Source organism: Eriocheir sinensis, chromosome 1 (assembly GCF_024679095.1).
Source record: "Eriocheir sinensis breed Jianghai 21 chromosome 1, ASM2467909v1, whole genome shotgun sequence".
Classification (NCBI taxonomy): Eukaryota; Metazoa; Arthropoda; class Malacostraca; order Decapoda; family Varunidae; genus Eriocheir; species Eriocheir sinensis.
The window spans coordinates 33,335,963-33,351,755 of record NC_066509.1 but is presented as its reverse complement, the minus strand read 5'-3'; the positions used below and the strand labels follow the sequence as shown (position 1 = coordinate 33,351,755).

At 45.1% G+C, this 15,793-nt stretch overlaps 1 protein-coding gene and 1 long non-coding RNA gene across 2 annotated transcripts in view; one reads left to right on the top strand and one right to left on the bottom strand.

The window, feature by feature from the left end:
* The first annotated feature begins 8,834 nt into the window (after window positions 1-8,834).
* Window positions 8,835-15,793, top strand: part of LOC126995982 (acid phosphatase type 7-like) — a 10,276-nt gene continuing 3,317 nt past the window's right edge. Inside the window, 10 exon segments of the mRNA XM_050855936.1 lie at window positions 8,835-8,987; window positions 10,627-10,830; window positions 11,182-11,376; window positions 12,458-12,666; window positions 13,159-13,256; window positions 13,734-13,917; window positions 14,255-14,380; window positions 15,134-15,263; window positions 15,266-15,290; window positions 15,782-15,793. The exon segment at window positions 15,782-15,793 is cut by the window's right edge and continues 157 nt beyond it. Coding sequence (XP_050711893.1) covers window positions 10,635-10,830; window positions 11,182-11,376; window positions 12,458-12,666; window positions 13,159-13,256; window positions 13,734-13,917; window positions 14,255-14,380; window positions 15,134-15,263; window positions 15,266-15,290; window positions 15,782-15,793 — 1,175 coding nt within the window. The 5' untranslated portion in view covers window positions 8,835-8,987; window positions 10,627-10,634.
* On the bottom strand, window positions 11,383-12,451 carry LOC126995987 (uncharacterized). Its single transcript, XR_007750860.1, has 3 exons — window positions 11,912-12,451; window positions 11,631-11,784; window positions 11,383-11,562 (listed from the first exon to the last, which is right to left on the bottom strand). It is a non-coding gene; the product is annotated as an uncharacterized LOC126995987 (long non-coding RNA).

Genomic DNA, 15,793 nt, shown 5'->3' with positions numbered 1-15,793 from the left:
AGAACGAAATAAGAAGAGGAAATAGACACGAGACGAGAGAGAGGATGGCGGGGAGGTAGAGTCAAACGGCTTGTGAATCACTGTATATTTTTCCTTATTTCTCCGTAACTACACAAATTTAGACCTTGCCAACACACATACAGGTAGATGAAGGTCCTAGGCACATTATATTAGCTGGAGGAAGGGAGAGAAGGAGAGGAAGAGGGAGAAAATCGCTACAGAAGAGGAAGGAGAGGGTGACTAATTGATTTTTTTCTCCCATTATATTTTGTTACAGGTCCAATACAAGATGCCGCTCGCTAAGGACGAACCGCAGGACTCCGAAATAGCCAGGTATGTGACGTCTCTCTCTCTCTCTCTCTCTCTCTCTCTCTCTCTCTCTCTCTCTCTCTCTCTCTCTCTCTCTCTCTCTCTCTTCTTCATCTTCTTCTTCTTCTCCTTCTTCTTCTTCTGCAGGAGGCGAGCAGCTGTCATGAGGATCGTTGACCGTCTCGTTGAGGACTCCAAGGACCTCTCAGCGCGCCTACAGGACCCAAGGAGCGCCTATCCTACGCCTGGCTATGACAAGGGTAAGGATTGAGGTGACGGAGTTGACCACAGGGGCCGCGCGCACCTGTAAATCCTCCAAATTCTACTTAAATGGTGTTACTTGTGTTCCAATCCTCTTTGACTTAGAATCCGATACTCTATATATTAATTTTCTTTTTTCTTTCTTTTTCGATCTTAGATTCTCTCTCTCTCTCTCTCTCTCTGCTTTTTTCCTCATTTTTTCTCTTTATTTTCATTTCTCATTTCCTTCTTCTTTTCCTAGTCTTCCTTCTTCCTCCTCTTCTCCTCCTCCTCCTCCTCTTCTTCGATCTTCTCCTCCTCCTCTTCTTCGTTTCCCTTCCCTCCTTAATTCTTTCTTTCTCGTTTATTCTTTATTTTCTTTCTTCCTCTTCTTTCTAGTGCTCTTCTCTCTTCTTCCTTCAGTTAGCAGCCTCCTCCTCCTCCTCCTCCTCCTCCTCTTCCTCTTCCAGTTAACAGCCTCTCCCCCTCCTCCTCCTCCTCCTCTTCTTCCTAACCATTTCTTCTTCCTCTTCCAGTTAACAGCCTCTCCCCCTCCTCCTCCTCTTCCAAACCTTATTTTCCTCTTCCTCTTCCAGTTACAGCCTCTCCTCCTCTTCCTCCTCTTAATTCCTAACCTCCTCCTCCTCCTCCTCTTCCAGTTAACAGCCTTGTCGGGGTCTTAACGAGTCTACGACCTGTCATTCACCATAGACTTTACTTCAGCCCAACCTTGCAATATCTCTACGCCTCCCAGCTGGCAAGACGAGCGGGATCTGATGGGGTGAGTGGTGATGAAGTGGTGATGAAGGATGTTGGTGGTGATGAATGATCGTAGTAGTGGTGAGATGACAGACTAAGTAAGTGATGGGTGATAGAGTTTAAGTGGTGAGGTGGTGGTGATTGGTGATGATGGAAGTGCTGAAGTGGTGTTGGGGGATCCTGGTGGTGATGTATGATCGTGGTGATGATACATGACTGACTGCATGATAGAGTTTTAAGTGGTGGTGGTGTGGGTGGTGATGATGATGGTGGTGATGATATAATAGTTTAGCGGTGTTAATTGGTGGTGATGAAAGCCGTATATGAGCACTGGTGTTGAGTACGCGGTGATGATGGAGTGACAAACTAAATGGGTATATACTGGTGGTGAAGTAGATGGGTGGTGATGATGATGGTGGTGATGGTATGTGATAGTTTAGCGGTGATGGTGGTGATGAAGTGTACGTGTATTAGGCGTTGGTGTTGAGTGATACATATAGATGGTGATGATAAGTGATAAATGGAATAACGAAGATGGGTGATGGGCGTGGGTGGTAAGGGCAGTAATCAGCAGTAGTCAGCAGTACTCAGCAGTGGTGTGTGTTGGGTCCAGGGGGTCACAGGGCACGTCGCCGCGTCACGCCCCCATCAGCTGGCCACCGCCCCGATCAGCTGTGCGGTGCGGCGCGGCGGGTCTGTCAAGTCTCCGTGCTGTGAGGTGTGCCGGCGTGAGTGTGTGTGTGTGTGTGTGGCGTTAGAGGCATTAGGTGTGAGTGTTGTAGCTGTAGAGTAGTGGCAGTGAGTAGTGGGTGAGGGTTGTGATGGGTGCTGGTGTGTGTCAGTGGCGTTAGGGAGCACCGTGGTGAGTGTGGTGGTGGTGAGGTGAGCACCGCCACAGCCCGCGCCACACCCGTGTGACAGGGCCGTGGCCCGTGGGTCACAGCTGCCCCGCCCATCACTGCCAGGGCCGTACAAGTGCACGGAATTAGGTCTGTAATTGCTGTGGGGGCTGGGTGGCTGCAGCCCCCAGTGTTTTCTGTATCAGCCTCAAAATGCCCCTAAATGTCCTTATTTAAAAAAACTCCCATAGGTGTGCCTGAACCCATGATGCCCTCCAGACCCAAAACTGCCCGAGTTAGCAGCTGTGAGCACACTGGCGCCACTGTTGTGTAGATCACCATTGCCTTCAGTGTAAGGTGATGGGACTTGTGTACAAAGGAGAAGTGCTTGCTTAGAGTTGTGGGGCACTGTTTCATAAGTTACCAGTGATGTTTATATCATGGCACTCCTTGCAAGCTGTCTATATCAGGTGTCACTTGAGAGAGCCAAGCTTGTGCATGCAGCATATGTGTTACAGACCTGCACCGGTGCCCTGCACATTATTGTCAAGATCAAGAAATATATTGAGTGCCACGTACACCTATGTAAGCCGCCAGAGCTGTGTGTAGTAAGTGGCACTGTTGTATATAGCAAGTGGCACTGTATTTTAAGTTACCAGAGCCAGGTGAGTGGCTCTCCTTTCTCTTTACTAATTTGCACTCTCTTCCAGGCCTCCGGGGAGAATGTGGAGGCCGTGGAGTTCCAGTTGGCGGAGGCACAGCGACAGCGCGAGTCCGAGCTGAGCTGTCGGGAGACTGTCTTGGCGAACCTCAGTGACACCCTAAGACAGCTGGACGCACAGGGCTCACAGGCGGTCAGGAAGTGCAGGTGTGTGTGTGTGTGTGTGTGTGTGTGTGTGTGTGTGTGTGTGTGTGTGTGCGTGTGTGTTTCAGTTGGTTAAGTTTAGCTATTTCTTCTGTTTTTGCCTTCTCTCTCTCTCTCTCTCTCTCTCTCTCTCTCTCTCCTCCTCCTCCTCCTCCTCCTTCTTTCCAACCCTCCCTTCTTTCTCTCCAATGCCTCCCTTTCCTCCAGTCTCTCTCTCTCTCCCTCCCTCCATCGCTCCTCCTTTCTCTCCAATCCCTCACCTTCCTTCACCTCTTCTCTCCCTCAAATCCCTCTCTCCTTTCTCTCCATTCCTCCCTTTCCTCCAATATCTCTCTCTCTCTCTCCAGGCGTGAGGCGAGGGCAGAGTGTGATGAGGTCCGAGCTCAGAGCGAAAGCAGTCTTGAGGAGCTGAGGGCAGGTCTAGCAGCCAGCAGGGAGGCACAGCGGCAGCAGGCAAGCAGGCACTGTCAGGAGGAGGCACTCAGCAGGGAAAGGAGGTAACCAGGAGGAGGAGGAAGAGGAGGAGTTCTGATGTTTGGGGTTAGGTTAAGAGGAGGAAGGAGGAGGAGGAGGAGGAAGAGAAGTTAGCAATAGAGATATGAAGAAGGGGAGGAGGAAGAGGAGAAGAAAGAGTAATTTAAGAGGAAAAGAAGAAGAAGGAAGAGGAGGAGGAGGAGGAGGAGGAAGAAAAAGAAGGAGAAGAAGAAAGTCATGCATAAGAGAGAGAAAAAAATCAAAATATAACCAAAAAATAAACAAAAATCCTTCCCTCCCTCCCCCCCTCTCTCTCTCTCTCTCTCTCTCTCTCTCAGGCAGGGGTTGGAGGCAGACATGCAGCGGGTCATCCGTAGATACGACAGGACCATGAGCTGCCTTCAGACCGAGCTGGACAGCCTCCGAGACCAGCACCGAGACCTCACCGCCAAGCTTGAGTCTGAGACGGTGGGGGGGGGGGGTGGGGGGGAGGATGGGAAGGGTCTGTGTGTGTGTGTGTGTGTGGGTATTTTTTGTTCCTTTCCTTTCTTTGCGATTTGATTTTCTTTCTTTTCTTCCTTCCTTCCTTTTCTTCCTTTCTTCCTTCCTTCCTTTTCTTCCTTCCTTCCTTTTCTTCCTTCCTTCCTTCCTTCTCTCTCTTTCTTCATATTTCCTCTCTTCCTTCATTCTGTCTTGTGATACTACATTCTCTTTCTCTTCCTTTCCTTTCCAACGCCTTCCTTTCTTACTCCGTTCCACTTAAACCTCTTCTCCACTTTCTCAAATATTCCTCCTTCTCTCTTTCCTTCCTCCATCTCCTCCTCCTCCTTTCCTTCCTACAGAGTCTTATTAGATTAAGTTATACATGCAAATAGCTCTTAATAGATAGCTAAATATACTTCCTTAACCTTTAACAAACCTTCAATATATCCTTTGTGGTTTCAGATCTCCTTTCCTTCCTGTAGAGTCTTATTAGATTAATTTACACATGCAAATAGCTCTTAATAGATAGCTTAATATACTTCCTTAACCTTTAACAAACCTCTAATATATCCTTTGTGCTTTCAGGCCCATCTAAGTGTTGTGGAGGCGAGGTACCGGGCGATTTTGGAGGAGAAACAGAGGCAGGAGGAGGAAAGATTGGCAGCCATGCAGGTGAGGGAGAGAGAGGAGAGAGAGAGAGAGGGAGAGAGAGAGAGAGGGAGAGAGAGAGATCTATATATGGTTAGAAAGTGTTAAAGAGAATGAAATATAAAGAGAAAGATTGGAAGAGAAAGAGAAATTAAAATACTATTAACACAAAATTCAATATAGGCCATTCCCATACAGGCTTTATATCTTAAAGTTGTCCCTTCTCGGCCGCCTTCTTCACCCATATCACAGCTGTCCCTCTCTCTCCGCCCACCATATGCTATCTGTCCCTTCATAAACATTCCCTTCACCCATATCACAAGCTGTCCCTTCCTCGGCCATTCCCTTCACCCATATCACAAGCTGTCCCTTCCTCGGCCATTCCCTTCACCCATATCACAAGCTGTCCCTTCCTCGGCCATTCCCTTCACCCATATCACAAGCTGTCCTTCTCTGAACAAATTCGCCCTTAATGGGCACAGTCGACTATAGATGGTTCCGTCGCCGTCACGGGTACAGCCCTTCCTCTGCCTTTCCCTCCACCCATATCACAAGCTGTCCCTTCCTTGACCATTCCCTTATCTGTTCCTCCAGTATCAGTCTGACCTCAACCTCTGCCCAGTTCTGTGTCAGTCAGTCTTTCCCGTTCTCTCAGGCTGAGTTCACTTGGCACGCCGCCCGCACCATCCAGCGGGCTTGGCAGCACTACAAAATGAGGAAGATGTTGAAGAAGCCACAGCGCAAGAGGAAGAAGAAGCCAAAGGATGGGAAATGAAGAGGAGGAGGAGGAGGAGGAAGAAAAAATGAGAGGAGGAGGAGAGCAAGAAATATAGGAGGAGGAGGTATATAAAAAAACAACTGATATCTCTTCATACAAATATATATTATCATTTCAAACACATAGTCAAATCAACAAATAATCAACTATATATATATATATATATATATATATATATATATATATATATATATATATATATATATATATATATATATATATATATATATATATATATATATATATATATATATATATATATATAATTCTCTCTCTCTTTCTCTGCCCCTCACACATAGGTCTCACACATAGGTCTCAAGTCCACTGGTAAGCTTATGAAAGTCACTCCGTACCTCTCTATAGCAAGCTTAGTAACCTCAGATCTCTATAGTAAGCTGAAGGTATCTGAACCTCTCTATAGTAAGCTTGAAGTCACTGCGAATCCCTATCTAAGCTGACTTCTGGAGCGGGGAATCTATGGGTGATGTCCAACTTGAATTCCTCCCCTTCCCTCCCTCTCTCTCTCTCCAATTCCTCCCTTTCCTCCAATCTCTCTCCCTCTCTCTCTCTCTCCAGGCAAAGCTTGGTCTGAAGCCGAGGAACAATTTTAAGCTGGTGGAGGTTACTAAAGAAATATATCCATTGTACTCCTTACCAATGTCTGAGTTGAAATATAAATAAAGTTAGTAAAAAGAACTGTTAATTATTGACCTCCTTACTAATAAAAATGTATTGTTTGACCTGAAATAATAAAGTAAAATAAAGTTGGTTAGCTAAGAGAGGAGGAAGGAGGAGGAGGATGAAGGGAAGATGAATGATTAAGAAGAGGAAGGAGAAGAAGGGAATGATAATATAAGGAAGAGGAAGAAGGAAAATGCAAGAAGAGGAGGAGGAGGAGGAGGAAGAAGAGGAGAGGTAACAGAAGAAGGAGGAGGAGGAGGAGGAAGAAGAGGAGAGGTAACAGAAGAAGAAGGAGGAGGAGGAGGAGGAGGAGGAAGAGGAGAGGTAACAGAAGAAGAAGAAGGAGGAGGAGGAAGAAGAGGAGAGGTAACAGAAGAAGAAGAAGAAGAGGGGTAACAGAAGAAGAAGAAGAAGAAGGAGGAGAACAAAGCATAACAACAGAAAGAAGATGGAAGTAAAAAATGGAGAGGAAACTAACCTAAACTACCCCACCCTATCGACACCCTTCAGTCCATCTTCCTCGGAGTGTAGATACAGGTTACAGGCATCATCGTCACTAGTCTAAGCTCACCCCTACCCCACCCCATCGACACCCCCATCAGTCCGTTCTCTTCCATGGTGTGTAGATCCAGGTTACAGACAGCATCTATACTTGTCCGAGCTGGCCCCTAACGATATCCCTCAGTCCATCCTCTTCCTCTGAGTGTAGATGCAGGTTACAGGCAGCCTCGTCACTTGTCCGAGCTCTCCCCTATCGTCGTTTTCTTGCCTAGGGTCGCGGAAACAAGCCCCTCAGAGAACAGTCACACCCACGCCTGCAAGAGAGTGTCCTTATTAAATTGAGACCCCTGAGACACTGTAAGGGAAGGAAATAGCATTATGAGAGAGAGAGAAAGTAAAATACAACATAGCAGAGAGGGAATGGTATCAAATCAGTGTCTTTGTTCAGCTAAATACCTTAGAAAAATGCTAAATAAAAATGTTAAACTAAAACATTGAAAAACTATTAGGTATGTTTATGGGAGCACTAGGAGGGGGTCACACACTGTCGATTAAGCATCCTGTCCGGTCCTGACCTATAGAATTTTGAGACCGGGTCAAGTAAGGGCAGATAACACCCTACCCCATGCAATCTTCGGCCCTTAACATGTCCCTGACCCCCGCCCGACCTCTGTATGACCTCGACTGTAGCTGGGGTCAGGCAGAGTCCACTGTTGGGTATGTTCAACAAATTATTATTATCATTATTATAAAAAACGTGTAAAATGTCTGACCTGAAATTCTGCGGCATAGCAAATAAATCTATATATGTGAAGCTTGAAAAAAAATGATGATAAATGCTTTGAAATGTTACTCTGGAAATGCTGGAGAGAAATAAAGGAAAAGAACTGTTAGGAGTTTCAGGAGGAGGAAGAGGAAGAGAAGGAGGAGGAGGAGGAGATAAAACAAAGAGAGGAAGAGAAGAAATAGAAAAGAAGAGGAGAGGAGGAGGAGGAAGAAGACAAAGAGGAAGGAGGAGGAGGAGGGGGAGGAGGAGAAGAAGGAGGGGGGATATACAGAAATAGGAGGAGAAGAAGAAGAAGAAGGAGGAGGAGAAGAAGGAGAAGAAGGAGAAGAAGAAGAAGGAGGAGGAGGAGGAGGAGGAGGAGGAGAAGAAGGGGGGATATACAGAAATAGAAGAAGAAGAAGAAGAAGAAGAAGAAGGAGGAGGAGAAGAAGGAGGGGGGATATACAGAAATAGGAGAAGAAGAAGAAGAAGAAGAAAAAGAAGGAGGAGGAGGAGGAGGGAAGATATGGATCCCCCCTTAAAATATCCCAAAAAATCCCTAATATCTTCACAACCTTCTCATGCCCTCCCCCCTTTCTCATGACCTCTGATGACCTCTATTACAAGCCTGGCTAAGTGTCCTTGACTATGAATCTGTTTGTCAGGGTTCGAATCCCGGGCTGCAATACCAATCAGCTGTTCACCTTCCCTTGCAATCTGTCAAGCCTTCAAATCAGCTGTTCACCTTCCCTTGCAATCTGTCAAGCCTTCAAATCAGCTGTTTCTTATTCCCCCATGTCCTTCACGCCTCTTCCTCCCCCTACCCGTGTCCCTCCCCATGTCCACACCTTCACCATGTCCTAATCTACCAGCATGGGAAGAATCAGGACATGTTACCTCTTAATAGCGGAGAAAATGGCGATAAATATGGAAGAATTATAGAACCAAGAATCAGCTGTCCCTTATTCTGTCCTGCCCCTGCCACCTTTTTTTTTCACCACACGTGTCCCTCCCCATGTCCACAGGTTCACCATGTCCTAATCTACCAGCATGGGAAGAATCAGGACATGTTACCTCTTAATAGCGGAGAAAATGGCGATAAATATGAAGGACCTACCGGTGAGAGTACGGACGAGACAGCCATAACACCTTCTTCCTCCTCTTCTTGTTCCCTAAATAAAGCAATTAATCCATATATGACGGTAATTAGTTAATCTTCTTACCTAAAACTTAATTATTAATATATTCTATACGTATGGAAAGCATAAATCAGAGTAAATTAAACATATTCTCGTACTCAACATGCTGGTTATATATATATTTCCACCTCAAAAAGCTATTATGCCCCACAAATTACAGCTTCCCATTAAGTTTGTCATCTAAAACTTAATTACTGATATAGTGTACGAGCGTGGAAGGCACTAATCAACAGTAATTAAGCTAAATCAACTATAATCATCGTACATCGGCAACTCCTTCGATGACATAATCCCAACGATGTAAACAAAGGAACCACAAGAGTGACATGACGTGACGTGTGTTATTTCCTGTGTGATTTACCGCATTTTCGACCTTACGGCGCCGTGAAATGACGTAGACGTGATACAGCGAAGAAGAGTAATCCTTTGTACACTATTATATTAAGTGAGTATAAGGGAGAGGCTGGAAATAAGATAAATAATGGGAAATATAAGGAAAGTTTTGATAAGGGTGTGTGATGGATGGCTGATAAATGTTTTAATTTTCGTTGACTTCTTCGTTAATACACGACGTAAAGGCGATAACCCAATACAGCAAAGAAGAGTAATCCTTTGTACACTATTATATTCGGCAAGTATAAGGGAGACATCGTAAATAAGAGAAAGAAAAGGGGATATAAGAAGCAGAGTGAAGATGGTGGCAGGCAAGACTTGATAAGGGCGTGACAGAAAAGTGTTATGTGTTTCGCTATTTTCTTCGTTAATACACAACGTAAAGACGATAACCCAATACAGCGAAGAAGACGAAACCTTTGTCCACTATTACATTCGGCAAGTCAGTAAGAGAGACGGGAAATAAGAGAAATAAAACGAAATATAATAAGAAGTATCAGGCGACTTTTGATAAGGGCGTGAGAGAGTCCAGTTACGTTTTTCGCTTTTTCCTTCGCTATAACACGACGTAAGGACGATAACGCAATACAACGAAGCATAATAAACCTTGTTACATCATCCTCAAGCGCAAAAACGATATAGGAAAAGAAATCAGGGAAAAACAAAGAAATAATCGAATGTATTGAACTGATAAGAGAGAGAGGGAGTGTGCTTGTGTGTGCATGTGTGTGTATGTGTATGACCTTGTGTGCATGCGTGTGTGTGTGTGTTTGGTGACGTGTATACCACTTATCAAAGTCACATGTTTCGTTCTCAGTCTATAGTTCACTTGAGTTATCATTTTAAATAGAGGTCAACTGCACTATGTTCTAATTGGGTCTTGTCCTTTGAAGTGAGTGGGACTGAGCTGTCGTGAGTATAGAAGTAGTAGTAGTAATAGTAGTAGTAATAGTAGTAGTAATAGTAGTAGTAGTAGTAGTAGTGGTGGTAGTAGTAGTAGTAGTGGTAGTAGTAGTAGTAGTAGTAGTAGTAGTAGTAGTAGTGGTGGTAGTAGTAGTAGTAGTGGTAGTAGTAGTAGTAGTAGTAGTAGTGGTAGTAGTAGTTGTAGTAGTAGTAGTAGGTGTAATGATTTTGAAGCTGTCTATATGAAAAAGTAAGAAGTATATTATGTTTTTTTCTGCTTCTACTACTACTACTACTACTACTACTACTACTACTACTACTACTACTACTTAAACTCCTCTCCTCCTCCTCTTACTTCTCCTCTTCCTACTACTACTACTACTACTACTACTACTACTACTGCTACTACCACTACTACTTAAACTCCTCCTCCTCTTCCTTCTCCTCCTCCTCCTCCTCTTCCTACTACTACTACTATTACTGCTACTACACACACACACACACACACACACACACACACACACCTTACCAACCAAAAAACTATAAAAAAATCCTGAAAACTCACAAAAAATCCCCTAAAATAAATAAAAAATCCACAATCCACAAATCCCCCAAAACACAAAAATCCTAAAAATCCCCCAAAATACAAAAATCCTAAAATCCCTCAAAAATCCTAAAAAATCCCCCCCCCAAAAAATCCTAAAATCCTACCCCCCCCCAAAAAAAAATCCAAAAATCCCTCAAAAATCCCCAAAAATCCTAAAAAATCCCTTACCTTAATCTTTCAGTCTGAGCCATGAAGCAGTTACGCCCACCACCACCACTATCATCATCAGCAGCAGCAGCCATAGCAGTAGCAGTATTAGCAGGGGTGTTGGGGTCCGCCAGAGCTATTGAGATTAACTTGGCGGAGTCGGTGGAGCAGGATCTCAACCTCGGTGGAGAAAAGACGGTGGACTATCAACCACAGCAAGTCCACATAGCTATTGGGGGTGAGTCTGTCTGTGTGTGTGTGAGAGAGAGAGAGAGAGAGAGAGAGAGACTCATAAAACAGAATGACAGAAATCAACAAACAAAAACTCTCTCTCTCTCTCTCTCTTGTTCTCATGGTAACAATGTGTGTGTGTGTGTGTGTGTGTGTGTGTGTGTGTGTGTGTGTGTGTGTGTGTGTATGCACCTGCTAAATTCACACACACACACACACACACACATTACATACTTATCACTGTGAGAATGTAAGTGCATGTCCATATAACCTGATAACACTACCACCACCACTACTACTACTACTACTACTACTACTACTACTACTACTACTACTACTACTACTACTATTTCTACAGAGACAAACCAGGACATCGTAGTGACCTGGGTGACTCCGGACGCCACCAACTCATCCGTGGTCAACTTTGGAACGGATGGCTTGACCCAGCGGGCGGAGGGTTACGCCAGCGAGTTCAGGGATGGCGGCTTGGAACATCGGACTATCTCGGTGCATCGTGTGGCCTTGAGGAACCTGACGGCTGATACGAGATACTGTGGGTTGTGTTGAGCTGTTGTGTTGTGTGTGTTGTAGTGATGTGTTCTATAGTTAAGTCAGTATTTCCATAATTTTAACTATTTTTTTCAAGTTTTTTGTCAACATTCTTTCTCTTCCTCCTATCTTTCCTCTTCCTCCTCCTCCTCCTATTTCTTCCTCTCCCTCCTCCTCCTCCTTCCTTAACCTTCCATTTCTCTTCCTTCCCCTCCTCCTCCTATTTCTTCCTCTCCCTCCTCCTCCTCCTTCCTTAACTTTCCATTTCTCTTCCTTCCCCTCCTCCTCCTCCTCCTATTTCTTCCTCTCCCTCCTCCTCCTCCTTCCTTAACTTTCCATTTCTCTTCCTTCCCCTCCTCCTCCTCCTCCTCCTCCTATTTCTTCCTCTCCCTCCTCCTCCTCCTTCCTTAACCTTCCATTTCTCTTCCTTCCCCTCTTCCTCCTCCTCCTCCTTCTCTCCTAAGCTTCCTTCTCTTCCTCTTCCTCCTCCTCCTCCTCCTATTTCTTCCTCTCCCTCCTCCTCCTCCTCCTTCCTTAACCTTCCATTTCTCTTCCTTCCCCTCTTCCTCCTCCTCCTCCTCCTCCTTCTCTCCTAACCTACCATCGCTTCTGTGTGTTGTGTTGTGTGTTGTGTGTGTTGTAGGGAGGCTGAAATATAGCTTGTGTTGTCTAAATGCATTCTTGACTAACTCAGTTTTTTTTCCCGTTTCTTAATTTCTGGCATTTTTTTCAACGTTTCTTTAAATTCTTTCCTCATTTAAATCAAAACTCGTACTCTCGCAACATTTATGGACATTTTCGGCTTTTACTCAACATTTTCAGGATTTTTCTCATTTTTTTTCCATCATTTCTCTTGATTTCCAGCATTTTTCAACGTTTCTCTAAGTTCTTCTCTCATTTAAATCAATGCCTGTACTCTCTCTCAACATGACCTGACCTGACCTAACTTGACCTCATATTTTCAGCTTTTACTCTCAACATTTTCATCATTTTTCTCTTTATTTTTTTTTTCATCATTTCTTCCCTCGGACTTTCTCGGCCCATCACGTGACCCCCTCCTCCACCTCCTCCTCCTCCACCCCCAGACTACCACTGTGGAAGCGAGTACGGATGGTCTGAGCTCTTCACCTTCAAGACGTGGAAGAGTGGAACGCAATGGCCCGTGTCCGTGGCAATGTACGGCGACATGGGTGCCACCAACGCCCAGTCCCTCGCTCGGCTACAGGCGGAAACGCAGGCCGGGATGTACCATGCGGTGATTCACGTCGGGGATTTTGCATACGATATGGATTCGGTGAGCGGACATTTTTTTTTTTTTTTTTAATGATTATTATTATTATTATTTTGTTGTTGTTGTTGTCTTTTGATGTGTTGTTTTTCTTTTTTTCTCTTTCTCTTTCTCTCTTCTCTCTCTCTCTCTCTCTCTCTCTCTCTCTCTCTCTCTCTCTCTCTCTTTTTTTTTTTTCTATTATTATTTTTTTCTGGTTTGTTTTTCTATGTATTATTTTTCTTCTTTTTTCTATTTCTTTCTGTCTTGTTTTCTGCTTCTCTCTCTCTCTCTCTCTCTCTCTCTCTCTCTCCTTTCCTCTCTTCCTCCTTCTCCTCCTCCTCTTCCTCCTCTTCTACCTCCAACAATCCATAACTTAGCTTGACCTTACCTTACTTGACCTTACCTAACCTGACCTAACTTAACCTAACCTTACCTGACCCAATTTGACCTTACCTAACTTGACCTTACCTAACCTGACCTTACTTGACCTGACCTAACTTGACCTCACTTTTTCAGGACAACGCTCGGGTCGGGGATGAATTTATGCGCGAGATTCAACCCATCGCTGCCTATGTGCCCTACATGACCTGCCCGGGGAACCACGAACAGATGTAGTAAGTCTGTGTGCATGTGTGTGTGTGTGTGTGTGTGTGTGTGTGTAAAGGAAGGGAAGAAGGAAGGAAGAGAATGATGAGAGAGAGAGAGAGAGAGAGAGAGAGAGGTCTATAAGATTCGGTTATGTAAGCCTCTCCCGTGAATGTACAGGCACGTTCAGGGGGAGCTGCCTGTGAAGACATACATTTGTGCGTGCGCGACGGCCAGCCATATTGAGTCAACTTCTGAGTAAATCTCTTGATGGGGTGCTGGCAGGGCAGTATTGCCATCTGCAAAATTTACAACTATTTGAATGCGACTGGAACTTGCAGGGGGGATTTAGCACCACCGGCAAGTTACGCTGCGAGGATTTAGCAACGAAAGGGTTAACCCTACTATTCCTCAACCCACAACCTCTACTACTACAACCCACCCCCTACCACTACTACTACTATTACTACTACTATTACCACTACTACTACTACTACTACCTACAGCAACTTCAGCAACTACCGGGCGCGCTTCACCATGCCAAAACATGTGGACACGGAGAGCCTCTTCTACTCTTGGGACATGGGGCCGATCCACTTCATAGCTGTCAACACAGAGGCCTACTATTTCCTGCAGTATGGGGTCAAGCCGCTCTCAAGGCAGTATGAGTGGCTGATTGAGGATCTGGAGGTAAGGAGGAAAGGGAGGGAAGGGAGGAGGAGAGAGAGAATGTGTGTGTATGTATGTGTGTGTGTGTGTGAGAGGAAGGAAGGAAGGAAGAAAGAGAGAGAGAGGAGAGAAATGAAGAGAAAGAGAGAGAAAATGTATGTGTGTGTGTGTGTGTGAGTGAGAGAGGAAGAAGAGAGAGGTAAAGAGAGAGAGAGAGAGTGTATGAATTTGTATAGTATAAGTAGTAGTAGTAGTAGTAGCAGTAGTAGTAGTAGTAGTAGTAGTAGTAGTAGTAGCAGCACCAACACCACTAGCCCATTCATCACCACCTCTCCCTTCCTCCCTCCACACCCCATAGCAAGCCACTCAGCCTGAGGTTCGCGCGGAGAGGCCGTGGATCATTCTGTTCGGCCACCGTCCCATGTACTGCTCAAACAACGACCACGACGACTGCACCAAAGTGAACTGCCTGACGCGCTATTCTGCCGCTGATACACTCGTGAGTGTTGTGTGGAGTGACGACACTTTTTCTGTCGGCTTTCCTCGGAGCATTGCTGAGTGGCCTTTTATTGTTTGATTTTTCCCTTGGGCTGTTTCCTCCGCTGTAAAGGAAATTATTGTAACGTATACCAAGCTAAGTATGCCATCCAACACTACACAGTCTAAAAACATTATCCTGATAATGTAAACTAAAGGTCCAACCCTAATCCATACCAAACCCAAGGTCCTGGTCCACACCCACACACACATTATTATATGTGCACACTGTCTGTTCCTGGATAACAAAGGCTGTTAGGACCATCAGCTGGTATTTTTCTGTCCCCGCCGAGTGTCTGAAGACTACCCCCACGCTGCCCTGAAGACTGCCTGTCAACCCAGACTCTGGATTATCTCTCTAAAGAGAGGCTCAAAGATGAGCTCTGGCAGGCAGCATGAGCCAGGCAAGATGGCACCATTATAGACACTTGCCTGCACCACAACGGGCTGGAGTCAACCCTCAGGCCCCACCAAGAAAGCCTACCTCAGCCATAGGCTCAAACATAGAAAACTAACTAAATAAATAACACTACCCATGTAAACACTACTAACATAACCTCCTCTAAAGCCTTACATGATTGTGTTCATGTGAGCCAAGAAATGCTTGAGCATACAGCAAGGTGAGCTCCTTTGTTGATGTTTGCCGTGTAAGTGTGGCGTGTTCCAGAGGAAACCTGTGAAAACCAAGGAGGTTACCGAGACAATCCTTCCCCACAGGTACGCCATGGAGGAGCTGCTGGACAAGTATGGGGTGGACCTGGCCATCTGGGCGCACGAACACTGCTACGAACGACTCTGGCCCATGTATAACTTCACGGTGCTCAACGGATCGGACTCGAGCCGCATACAAATGCCAAGTGAGAGAGAGAGAGAGAGAGAGAGAGAGAGAGAGAGAGACTGTAGTATCAATTCTTTCTTTTATTTTATTTTTCTTCGTTTCTGGTTTCAATTTTTTTTCCTTCTCTCTCTCTTTCTCTCTTTTAGTAATTTTTCCTTTCTTTCTTTTTCTCTCCTTCTTTCTCTCTCCTTCCCTCCCTTCCTTCCTTCTCTCCCTTTTCTAATCTTTCCTCCTCCTCCTCCTTCTCTCTCCTTCCTTCCTCTTCCTTCCTTTCTTACTTTATCTTCATTTTCTTCTTGTTTCCATTTTTTTCTTTCTTTTGCATTCTTCCTTTCCCTTCTTCTCTCTCTCTCTCTCTCTCTCTCTCTCTCTCTCTCTCTCTCTCTGTTCCTCCTCCTCCTCTAACTAATACTTCATATATATCTCTATCTATCTATCTATCTATCTATCTATACCACCACCACCACCACCCCTACGCTAACCCCCCTTCCCCTCCTCTCACTCCCCCAGGGGCCCAGTGCA